General features: G+C 37.8%; 1 protein-coding gene and 1 long non-coding RNA gene across 2 annotated transcripts in view; one reads left to right on the forward strand and one right to left on the reverse strand.

Annotated features, from left to right (window-relative positions):
- Positions 1-2772: 2772 nt before the first annotated feature.
- On the reverse strand, positions 2773-8107 carry LOC128702690 (protein charybde). Its single transcript, XM_053797072.2, has 5 exons — positions 7699-8107; positions 5243-5343; positions 4324-4439; positions 3910-4062; positions 2773-3613 (listed from the first exon to the last, which is right to left on the reverse strand). The coding sequence occupies exons 1-5, from the start codon at positions 7754-7756 to the stop codon at positions 3517-3519; spliced, it is 525 nt and encodes a 174-aa protein (XP_053653047.1). The 5' UTR covers positions 7757-8107; the 3' UTR covers positions 2773-3516.
- LOC138855061 (uncharacterized) overlaps positions 6801-12599 on the forward strand; it is an 82682-nt gene continuing 76883 nt past the window's right edge. The window contains exon 1 of the long non-coding RNA XR_011394213.1: positions 6801-7246. This is a non-coding gene — a long non-coding RNA (uncharacterized lncRNA). The remainder of the gene's footprint in view (positions 7247-12599) is intronic.

The following is a 12599-nucleotide window of genomic DNA, read 5'->3' on the forward strand; positions in this document are numbered from 1 at the left end:
TGGATGGTCATGTGCAGGTTCAGAATACCAGGCCACACACTTTTTCGCTTGTTTTATTCATTGTAAAAATAATTGTATATAATTATTTGTAAAAATAAAAAAAATATAAGGGGTGACATTCCTTTCTGTCTTCTCATTATCTGGTAAGTACATATATTAAATATCAAGTATATAGATATGCATATATTTATGCATACCTCTTGAATTTACCGGAATGACTTCTGTTTTGTTTCTCTGTTATTGTATTAGTGTTTATTATTGTAAATCATGCTACTATTGTTAGGATTATGATAAATATGCATTAGACCAAAGAACCATTACAAATGCCTCAATTGGCTATGATATATGAACAAAGCATTGGGTAATAGAACTATTCCATAACATTTCTCCAAACTACTGTGTGGTTTAGCGCTTCTTTTGATTATAATTAATAATAATAATAATAATAATAATAATAATAATAATAATAATAATAATAATAATAATAATAATAATAATAATAATAATAATAATAATAGAAACTACTGTAATCAACCTTTGGTAACTAGATTTTTCGCCTTTATGACTTAATTTAATTCTGAAGCTTCTTGTTTGATGAAATTTATATCACACGCTGTACTGCAACTCTAAAATACTTTATAAATAGTTTCTTAATTATTAGCTGAACGCTATGCTTACGTTGATTTTTTTTAAGGGATGCATTAGTACCTTGAAGTTACCACGGGAGCCTAGGCTACCTCCACGAGTCAAAGTTAAAACGTGTGTTTTGTTCGCCCAAATTTATGGCGCTATTTCTAATAGCAGTGATTATTCATCATACTGGTGACTCTCAAAAACAAGGTGAGTACAAGCCTGAAAGGTGTGATGCGTCAATATTATATTGAAATCTACGTGGGTGAATGAAATTCAACTTCAGCAACTATAATGGCTTCCCGGCACCTCCAGTGGCGCTTCATGACGTGCTAACATTACATCTCTGTTTCCTGATCCACCAGTTCAAAAGTACCCTAACTGGAACAGGTTTGCCTTTTGTGTAGCAAATCTCTGTTGGGGAAGATATTTACTGTTAGGAGATGGGCGTTACGTTGTAGAATGTAGATCCTCTACATAAAATACGTGAGCCTTCGGTGATTAAAATTGGTCATTGTATGTAATATATTAAAATATTTTGATGAATAATAAGCTTGTAATTCCTAGTGTTGTAAATCTTATGATGTAATTTTTTTATATACAGTTCGCTCATTTGAACATTAATATATTATCTTGTCTTCTTCATAATAGTATTGTGAATGTACATAATTAAAGAGATCCTGTATGTGTTGTTTACAGGGTGCAGTCAAAGGTAGAAATGAGTTATTTTAGAAAAGCCACCTGTAAATTAAGTATTGATTTGTATTTACCATCTTTAAAGACAATAATCTAAATATAATTGACATCGTTGTAGCGTGAATATAAAAAGAATACAATGGTAACGATTTAATTCCGGATAACCCAAAAGCCCTCACACTCAGTTTTCATTTCCTGTGAGGACTCTAATATACATAGGTATATCACAAGAATGGGGCTTGAAAATACTTCATTGCGAGTCATTTCATATCACGTATTCGAGGTGCTCTGAAAAAGTTCTTGGACTCGAATTTTCGCACGCTTCCTGGGTGAAATATGGCGGCGGCGTAGGTCACGGTGCGCAGTGCACTCCTTTGTGAACTAGCGTGTTGGGTTTCAGTGCAGTCGGTCATTCCGACTGCAGGCATTTTTGTCTTGTAAGCGCGTTATCGCATGTTTTTTACGTTCATTAGGGTTACAGGCTTTTTGGTGCTCACTGATCCAAATATCCAGAGGTCTTTTTGTTTATCCTACATATATCTTGTCACAAACCCCACATGGTGTGTTATATGTACACCCCAGTTCTGAACTGTACGCAAGTGTCTTAATACATCTTGTTGATGTCACCATACCATTTATTTTCATAGACCATAGTGTTTCATATTCTACCAACACAATTTTATTTAAATCAATTACGATAATCTTTCCCCATTTTTTTATTAGCAAGCGCTGAACTCGTAAAAGTTATTCAAATAGTGTACAACAGAAGTGTAGGCTGCAGAAGTGACAGTACATCAGGCAAATCAGATAGAATGCAGTAATGAAACGTGTGAATTAATAATTACAGTAATAATAATATTATTCCAGGACTCATTTAATAAGACAGCTAAAAATCATAAGTAAATCAATGGTTAGTCCAAATTCCAATCATAATGCCAAGTCATGATTTGTTCTATGGCAGGGACCAATTTTACAAAGCAGTATGCCTATACTATTCCAAAAACATTATTGTGGAAAAGCTAGTTATTAGTATTAGTTATGTTTAACATTATTAAAGGGGGAAGCGACAAACTCATAGGAGGTCAAACCGCGGAGGGTATTGAAGTATGATTCCGTAAGGAGAATATTCGTTTTTTAAATCAAAGGAAAGGCTTTCAGGTTGACCCAAGGAAAAGGATAAATCCGGTTTCCTGGATCAAGAGCCCCTCACTGGCATCAAGGCACTTCCTTGAGCATTATTATTATTCATGAGGAGCGCTGAACCCGTAGGTGTCATACAGCGCCTAATGGGAATGGGAGAAATTCAGACTCGAGTCAATGAACTGGAGCAGATACAATTCCTTAAATCAAGGAACCTTCGTTGAGCAGAACAGCCCTTCAGTTGCTCAAAGGGACTCCTCTTAAGGTTCTTACCTGAAAATGGATCGACGTAAATGAAAACCAACATAAAATGAATGTGTTTTATTTAACAAAAATCTTGAGAAACGAAAGAATTAGTGACAAAAATTATAACTACAGTATGACTAGCAAAAGTTTGACAGTTCTGAGAACTTTTTGTTAACATTAACGTGTTGTTACACTTGGGCAATGGTAAAGATAGTGTACCTGCTGTGGTTACTACCAGGTATTACTGTGTCGTGCTGTCGAGTTCTCGTATCTGCCCTCATCCTTCTTGCTCTGGTTTAGCCTCGGTTTGCCTTTCAACCCTGTTGAGCTTGCATGTGAGTGGATTTCAGCGCCATGGAATGTTGTATGGTGTGTAATATCTTCGTCAGAGACAGGTGATGGTTATCTAAAACTAGTTATTGTATCATGCAGTATTTCTTATTTGTGTGTAATACTGACTGTAATTAAAACCTGTGTTGTTTAATGTACATCACAAGAGAGCTAAATGCAATACACTGTAAACAAATGCAAAGTGTTACATTACGAAAAATATATCTTCAAAAAAATGTAGACAAAGCACATTAATATAAATAACATTATAGTTAATATAAAAATGCAAAATACGTGTTTATTGTGCTTTCAAGTGTACAATCGTGGCCCCAAAGTTGGCTTGCAAAGGTGAGACGGAAGTTAACTGGATATTGAAAGTTGACATACTCGAAGGCTGGACCTTCCTATATTCATGCCATGCACCACCTTTGCGCTATACTAGATCCAGGCAAGAAACTAAAAAGCGTTGCGCATTCAGCTAGCAACACGACGCATGTCTCTGGTGCGTTTCTTCTCTAGCATGTATCCAGGACTTATGTAGATGACACTGTCACTTCCAAAGCCAAGGATTCTGTAAAGGATTAGTCCATTAGTACAGAAAATTAAATCGCAAACTTATTGAATAAAATTATGCATTTACCTAATAAATTTTAGCTGGATAAATAAGAATTTAGGCCATTTCATATACAAGTTAAAAACTAGAGGCGGATGCTATATGACTTGCAGAAAAAATTGGTTACAGCATAACCTAAGTAACAGGCTGATTGTTACTTGATTCACAGAAACAAATCATTCTGTAGCTTTATCACTCTAAAGAACAAGCTGGTTTCTACTTGAGAAAGAAAGTGTTGTACAACGTGTTCTCACCTGAGGAGTGGATTAGTATTACGTGGTCCCTCAGGTGCTCTGGTGAGCGTGAGGTGCAGGAGTGATGTGGATTGTAGGTGTGGGTCACATTTAATCTTCCCAATCTTTGTCACTTCCTGGCCGTCGCAGTAATCTATGTGTAGAGTGCAGCCTCTGAAAAAAGTGCAAGGTGAATTTAAAATTAGTAAAAAAAACACTCACGTGAAACAGGAAAAATTAAAAAATTATTACACCAATTGCATCGAAACTGCTTTTATACCACATTATTATGAAATTAATAAAAAAGCTGACAATATGTACAGTAAATTAAATCATCTTTTCCAAATTAATCGGATTATACCAAGTTATAGAGCAGAGGATGAGCATTATACCAGAAATTGCAGCACAAGAGTATCACTGTCCACAAGTACTCACCTAACACCATGTCTTTCTCCCTCTGTCATCCTCACCACGTCCCGGGACAGTCTGTTAAGAAAGTCAGCTGGTACCAACACAGACACACCTCCAGCGCCACCCTCACACCCAGGCATCTGTTACAAGGACATTTATAGGTTAATAAAGTTGTTGCTTGTTATTGAAACAACACTATCTTTGACATTAGCTGTTAATAATAATAATAATAATAATAATAATAATAATAATAATAATAATATTAATAATAATAATTTTTTAGCAATTGGATCCAGTGGAAATGTTCGAAACACTACCGAGCTACTCAGGGATTGAGATTCTCTTACACAGTATAATTTTTAAAGGACGTATACAATAAAAAACTAATAAGATATTAATAATGCATTGGAAAAGCTTAATTAAGCTTACACATCCCAACAAAATGCAATTACTGTTGAAAAGTTCGAAGCTTTGACGAGTGAGAGGTTGATTCCTGAAGAACACTGTTTACACTCGTGTCAGTGTCAGCAGGTTTGTGGATAGTGATGGACGTACAATCATCTTTACTTCGGTTTGTAGCGATTGCAATTGTGCAAACCGTGCATTCGTAGCAAAGAAAGTTGGATGATTACTATCCATCAGACCAAATATATTAAATGAAAAAGACTGTGGACATAACACGAAACTGATCTAATGTGCTGCAACGGTAAGCTGGGTATATTCTAAGATGTCCCAACAATTAATTATGAAGGTAGGTAGCAGAAGTCAAGTTCCTGTTAGCAAGTTTGTAGTTTGTCGAGTTTGAAGAGAACGGAGGCACTGACCTGGGGAGTAACCAAAATAGTGGGGGGGGGGGGTGATGAGGGAGGCACGGACTTGGAAGCTGACCTGGTAATGGGAGGGGGTGGGAGACACGAAGCTGGTATTGAAGGGAGGCACTGACCTGGTAGAGGCGGTGGCGAGCTTTCTTCAGCAGACGCCAGATGTGTTTAGCCAACAGCATAGCGGCAGTTTCATCCTCCAGCTCTCTAAAGTCGTAAAAGTCTGCCAAGTAGAGTTAGGGGGACTATATTAAATGTAATCACTATGACAGGTTATTCACATTTACATCAGCATTAATACGTAACCACTAGCAATTTTTTTTTTTTTTTTAACTTTTTAAGAAGCACTATATTGGTGGCATGGTAAATTTTTTTTGATGTTCCAACATAACAATAGACGGTAAAACTCAGTGAAATCTTACATTCGCGGGGATATGCAAAAATTCTGATAAATACTCAAATTCTGTACTGTTGTTACCATTTAATAAAGTTCAAAGAGTTATAAATTTTGCGTTTATAATTATGTTAGGTAGTGAAAGACTGAATGATACAGTACATTGCTGCTAAAATATGAATTTTATATGTTAATATAGTAATCGGGGAAGCGCCAAACCTGTAGAGGGAAATGGGAGGCATTCCGGTTCAATTTAGGAAGGGGAGGATAAGTCCAGTTCCTTGGAACAAGAACCTCTAATCAACTTCTAGGAACCAACTTGAGGGGCTTTAAATGCTTGATATATTTTACAGAATATACAGGTCACTGCCACGATAACATAAGATCCTTCCCTTCCGTCATATATTATAATTGACAAACACCTGTGTATCTATGCATCTCAAACTCTTAGTACAGTATTTTGTATTTTATACTAATTGCATATACTTTTATCAATGTATCCTTTGCACGTGTGTACCATTTTGCATAATAAAGTATATGTATTTATGTACATGTATTTATGCAAAAGTTGTAGAAGTAAAATATTCAAACAGCCTCAGTGAATAATCTCAGCAAAGTTTTTCCTTGAAGCCTTTTTATTTACAGGGCTATACATGTATATAGTTTCCCACACTTGTGTTTGAGGATCCCATCTATAGTATATTCACAGCAGATGGGAAAGTCCAGCATTTTCTGAAGACAGTGATTTACAATAAACTATGATATAGAATACATAATATGTATACAAACTTAAACTAGGCAAATTGGGAGGTGGTGCTCAAATGTGCTACATGAAATAAGGTTTTTTCTTTCTAAGGAAAGTTACAACAGTGTGCAAAGCTGAAAAAGTCTTTCACACCAGCTATGAATTAAAGTTCTTCAACCTGTCATCTATATAAATAAATATTTTCAATGTACTGAGAGAAGCGAAAGTATGCACAAAATATTACAATCATGGGGAAACGCAAAATTCGCAGGGCTCATAGCGCCTCTGGAATGGGATTTAGTCAGGTTTGATCTGAGGAAGGATACGGCGGCGATAATTCCTTTTATCAAGAGCCCTTCCCCTCCCTCCCCAACTTGAGAAGAGAGGTTCGATCATAGAATGAATAAAAAGTTTCTTGGATCAAGAGACCTTCAGCAACGTTAAGATTGTTTTCGAGGATATCACGCGGCGTGGAAAATTCCACTGCCACTGGAGGTTCGTTCAGCCAACTTGTTGCGGGGCGGTAAGTTGCAAGTACCGTCAGCGGTGCATTTATTGCATTAACCACCTCGCTATCCATGGCATTTCCAACTATAATAAGCGATAAGAAAAAGGAAGAGCAGCCTTTTTTAACTGAAAAAGTTTGTTTCCTACCTCGTTGCATAAAGTTTTGCTCACATATTTGCATTAGCAAAGTTCATGACTCGATCTTGATGCAGGGTGTTCACCAGCTGTTTTGTAATACCATAATATTATGTCTTCGCAGCATTCGCAGTTATATAACCTCGTGTAATGCACATTGACAAGCGACTCGCGCTGAAATCGAAATAAATTATAACTCCGAATGTGGAAGTAACTTAGAGTGTAGTGGCCGCCCGCAGACGGCGCCAACATCCTTGAATATACTGTTAATGTCTCCGGTATATACACCGAGCTGTATCTTAAGATATATATACATAGCGTATATCATCGCATCTACGTACATCCGTGAGTATATACAAAGATAACTGAGTGGACGTCCTGTGGTATATATATACATACCGGTGTATCTCGGTATATACATCAAGAATTGTGCATCTCAGGAGGATGTAGTTAGGTATCTGAGGTCAGATAGTTAAATCGATATCCCAGTTTAATTCCTGTCTTGGGGATTAAAGAATCTTTAATATTTAGGGTCAATATCGAGGATTGCGAAAGATCCCTGTGCAGTCTGTAGGCTTATAACTAACGCTACAAGTGTTTTAGGCACTAGAAAAGTCAAATTTCACAAAAAAATATACGAACACCATGGAAACTGCTGCATATCGATTTCTGAGGGTGGTGACGTGTGAATACTGCATGCAAGTGTACCGGCATGTGTGCTGCCGGACTTTATCTCCTGAAAGGACTGGCAAAAAATGTTAAAGAAAAGCTTATGTAATTTTTAGGTAGTTACTTACCACTGGTGAGGGAGGGGAGTGGAGCCTTGTATGTGTTGGGTCGTAATATTGACAGCATTTTGCGTTGCGGTGCGTCTAGCCCACTTGATCAATAATTCTTGGTCACCTCTTAGTGCTAGTGCGAAGATTGCAGATGCTGAACCCCTATTTGCTTAGCGGTTTCAGCTGGCGAGTCCTACGGTCAGTCTGACGTAAGAACTGCAGCAGATATAATAAATGCCGGGTTGCGCGAATATTGGCGATTACGGCTTCTCTTCAAACGTATTGATGGTTGTAAGACGAACTGGCTTGACGGAAAGGTCACCGACGAAGCCCCCGTGTTCCATAGATATTACTACTAATGCAGTAGCTTTAAGGACCATGTGGGAGACTCCCTCCACGTCCAGGTTTCACGAAGCTCTGACCCTCTGGGCGGGCCGCGGCAGATATTAACCTGCTGGCTGATGCAATTGCGCCAAGTACCGCCAACTACTTTGATTCTCTGTAAGTCATTACCGATGCTTGCTTTACGTACCTGTATGCGTCGTAAGTAAACATGTGCGTTTTTCTTCAGCATGGACATAATTTTTAGTGTTTTGGAGCTATTAATATATATATTAAAAAATAAATAAGTGGCACCCACTTGCCCGCGTGTTTGAGCGGCAACACGCGCACTCGCCGGTGCCAGTGTTTATGTTTATCGCCCTTGGCACAGAAGTGTTCAGAAATGAACTTTCCTTGGGTGGGCATAGCCTCTGAGGCTTGGCATCGAGTGTACCTCGAGGCACTCAAGAGGTGTAAAGACACAACAGGTAACGTTAATGGAGAAAGAAAGATAAAGCACCAGGCCAGATGAAGGCGCCTGCGTCATATTGATTTGTTGAGATGAATGACTGGAAGGTCGAGAAATATCTTGAATTCAGAGAGAGAGAGAGAGAGAGAGAGAGTGAGAGACTTTTTAGAAAGTGGAGAGGCATATCACGGTCAGTAATTATAAAGAGTGATAAAACCACAAAAATCCCGTGGCACGACTGGTTTTCCCTTCAATTGAGGATGTAAGGCCCGGTCACTCGACACGACGGGTTTCACATTATAGTTAACACCGTTGTCTGACAATTGTTGTGGAGACAAAACGAACTCAGCCTCGTTGTTGACTAGCATTCACATAAATTCATTCTCATAAACTCAATGTTCACAAACTATTTCTTACAAAAGGCAGTGAAGTCAGTAACCTATATTACAATCAAAAGATACACAACACGACGCGCTTAAAACTTAACGCAAACGTATGTCAGCATTATATATTGCTATTAAGAAAGTTAACTAATTGGATTTAGTTGTTAAAATAACATGAAAAGCATTTAGGGGCCCTATGACAGTGAAGTCGATGGAACATTCTTAGAATATCTAGTAATAACTGTGATGAACTCAATGTCAACTATGGACGAGAACGAAAAGAGATTCCAACCAACCATTAGTTCTATTTTTATGATAATAGCGCAATTTATTATTTGTTCTGCTAGGTATTGTTCTGGTCACGGTACTGTGCCTTTCTGTTCTTCATGCCACTCTACCATGATGGGAAACATCCACAGCTGCTAAATAAGTAATGCTGACTTTCGTTACCTTCTTGGGATAATTTTTCGCCGATGGGAAACTGCCAACGAGGTAAACAAGACAAAAAATTCCAGTTGTAGTTGTAACCTTGTTCAGATTCATTTAGGACCATTCACCTACTCAGTATGTCACATTCGTGAGCATGCTGTTGTGTGCGTGCGAATACATTCATTCACTTAACATTACTGAAGTGAAATTCTGGGGAGAATTTTCTCTGACGTCACAATTTGGCATGATCACTCAGCTAATCCACATAATTGTCATTGCATTTTCCCCCTTGACGAATTTTAGTCGAACTAGTATTGAAACTTCATTTGTGCAATAAATTTGTTATGAATAAAATGGAAGAACAAAATGGCTATTGATACTATACAGAGAAAAAGTAAAATTAGTCACTTTGGATAATTTTTTTTTAGTTTTATTTTTGATACATCTGTTAATAAAATAGTGATGCTTTAGTTGTTTTTTTTTATATTTTCACCAAAAGGATGAGAGGTTTTTCGTGAGATAGATGACCTAATCCTATAGATTACATTGGCAGGCCAGCCATAGCTGAAATATACGTTGACGAAGAGCCTCCAAATAACACCATTCCCCATTTTCCTAAGCAAGGTAGATACTTTTTTTTTTGTTTATATTCACGGAAAATATTTAAATCCTTACTCTGCTAGAAGTTAAAGTATACTTGACGGCTAGTGTGAAGGTAGAATAAAGTCTTTAATATTCTGGTTGTCGATGAGCTTAAATTGAACCTTAAAATTTAATCTAACCTTGTCATCCTTTTAAATTGAGGAAATCCACATGGAGATAGGATCAAACTTGTTTATTTCGACCACCGTCTGAGATCCTAAGCTTAAGATCTCAGACAGCGATCGAAATACATATACAGTCATTTTCTACACTGCTTCTGTCTTCACGTGGGTTTCCTCAATGCTTTGCATACTAGTGGTTTTACTCTTAAATTTGTATGCAATAAAACCACAAATTGCAATTATAGGCAACGTTATTTAGACAATGTTTTGCCTGTAACAGTAAGCTTGATTTTAAAGCATCTTAACCAAGACAGGACTCGCAGCAGTGGATTCAGATTGGACTAATTTAGATTTAAAAAGGATATAGTGTGCATATTAATAGGAATAGTAAGGAATAAGACATTTATTTGGAAAATTTAATGCATATTTGAAAAATCACACGGCAATAAAATGACAGATAATTGATTTAATAAGAGATATGACAACCCTTTACTTTCATAAAAATTGCTACACGCTTTGGCAAATAATCGACCAATGGTGAACACATTTTGGCAAATTCTTCGTCGTGGTACCAGGTCCTAAAAACATCAACAATTAGTGTCTCCACAGTTGAACGGTCCTGTTTTGCGATCCTGAGTTTGGTTATTGCCCATAGGTTCTTAATTGGGTTGAGGTCAGTAGAGTTTCCAGATCAGTTTCGAACGCTTAGCCCACTCTCTTCGAAGAATATCAGTATTTTTCTGGAAGTGTGACATGGAGCAGGATCCAGCTGGAAAATGCCTTGTCCATCAGGAGTCTATTCATAATGGGAAGCAAATGAATTGCCAGGATTGCCTTGTATTTGTCACTGTCATCGTTCTCTCAACAATAACAAACCGTCCATTCCAAGGAGGTTCGCCCTTGCTCTGTCTCACTACCACTGATCTGTATACATGTACAAATGTACTTCAAAATGTGCCTCGTCTGAAAATATAACTTTTCTCCATTCATTTGTCGCCCATCCCTTATGTTCGAGTGCCTACCGCAGCCGTTTTTTTCTTCATAGCAGCACTCAGTAATAGTTTCTTTACCTGGTTTCTGGCAGTTCTGCCAACTTCAAGAAGCTAAATCTCTCTGGTGATCTTTGTTGGGTTTCTTGGGATCCTTCACACTATTACTTATGATAACTTTGTCATCGTGAGGTGTTGTTTTGCATTTTCTTCGACATCTTCCTCGACGCAGCGCTCCACAGTTAACCAGTGTTATCAGCCCTGTTCAGAATCCAACCAACGGTTGATTCTGCCTAGCTCAGATTTTCGGCGATCTATCATATACTCAAATCAGCATGTTTTCTAAGAGCTACAATACTTGTACGCTTCCTTGGTATAACATCCATCATGAATTTCAGTAGTAATCATGAACTGAAATGGAGAATTCGGGGAAACCACATTCACTCACTGAGCACGCTTGCAAGAATAGCCCTACAGAACAATAGCTGTTGTAGCACTGACAAGAGTCGCAGGGTAATACCACAGCTGGATGGGTTCCAAAAGTTGGTAGTAAACTCTTCTGAAAAGAAATGAACCTAAACTACATTAATTAAGCTGGAGACGAAGACATGTGAGATAATCACAAAATTTACTCCTCTTCCAATTAATGTGCACACTACTGTATAAGGAATTACTGATTTGGCAGTAGAGTTGTGGATGATTGGCAAAAATTCCCGGGTATCATCACTGAAGCGAGGACTTTGGGTTGGACGGTATACGAGTGGATGCGGTTGGGTGCGAATTAAACTTTCCTGGCGTGGACCATTAAGCCTAATGCGATGCTCCTTCATTCTTATGTTCTGAAGTCACTAACTTGAAAAACCCTGCCGCACAGGCGAAACGTCTAAATGTAGTTTTCTATAAATGCATTTTGCAATAATGTATTTATTATACATTGTCTGTGCTTCCAATAATATTTATATATCAAAGTTAAACGACCGTCCCTAGGATTTGACCCATAATAGTTGGCTAACACCCAGGGAGGGGAACAGGGGGAAACGTATACAGAGAGACTTGCCCATAGTAGCCATGTCCTTGAAATGAGTGATAAATCTTCCTCTTTTTTTTTTTGTTAACTGTTACTACCATTTCGACCTTCAACGATTCTGGTATAGTGCCCCACTTCAAGGGTTCAGCGAGGTTTGCCAAGGATGTACTAAGCTCCTTAGATTCTTAACATTGGCCGTCATGGTCTAGCTAGACTTATTGTAACCCATTGGACTTCTGTATTATATTACATTATGCCAGTATGGCAGTATCTGTCACATTGTTAGGATTCTAGCTAACAAAATTAGGGCGGCAGTTATAACCATCTCTGAATCTTGGTTGGATGATACGGTGACTGACGACGAGGTCAAAATAGATGGTTACAATATAAAACGCTTAGATAGGAACAGAAAGGGTGGTGGAGTATGTGCCTACATTAGAAATGACTTAGCTTACAACCCAAGACCTGATTTAAATAATAAACTGGAGATTCTATGGTTTGAAGTGCTGCTTCCTAAGACCAAACCTATCTTAGTAG

Source organism: Cherax quadricarinatus, chromosome 79 (assembly GCF_038502225.1).
Source record: "Cherax quadricarinatus isolate ZL_2023a chromosome 79, ASM3850222v1, whole genome shotgun sequence".
Classification (NCBI taxonomy): Eukaryota; Metazoa; Arthropoda; class Malacostraca; order Decapoda; family Parastacidae; genus Cherax; species Cherax quadricarinatus.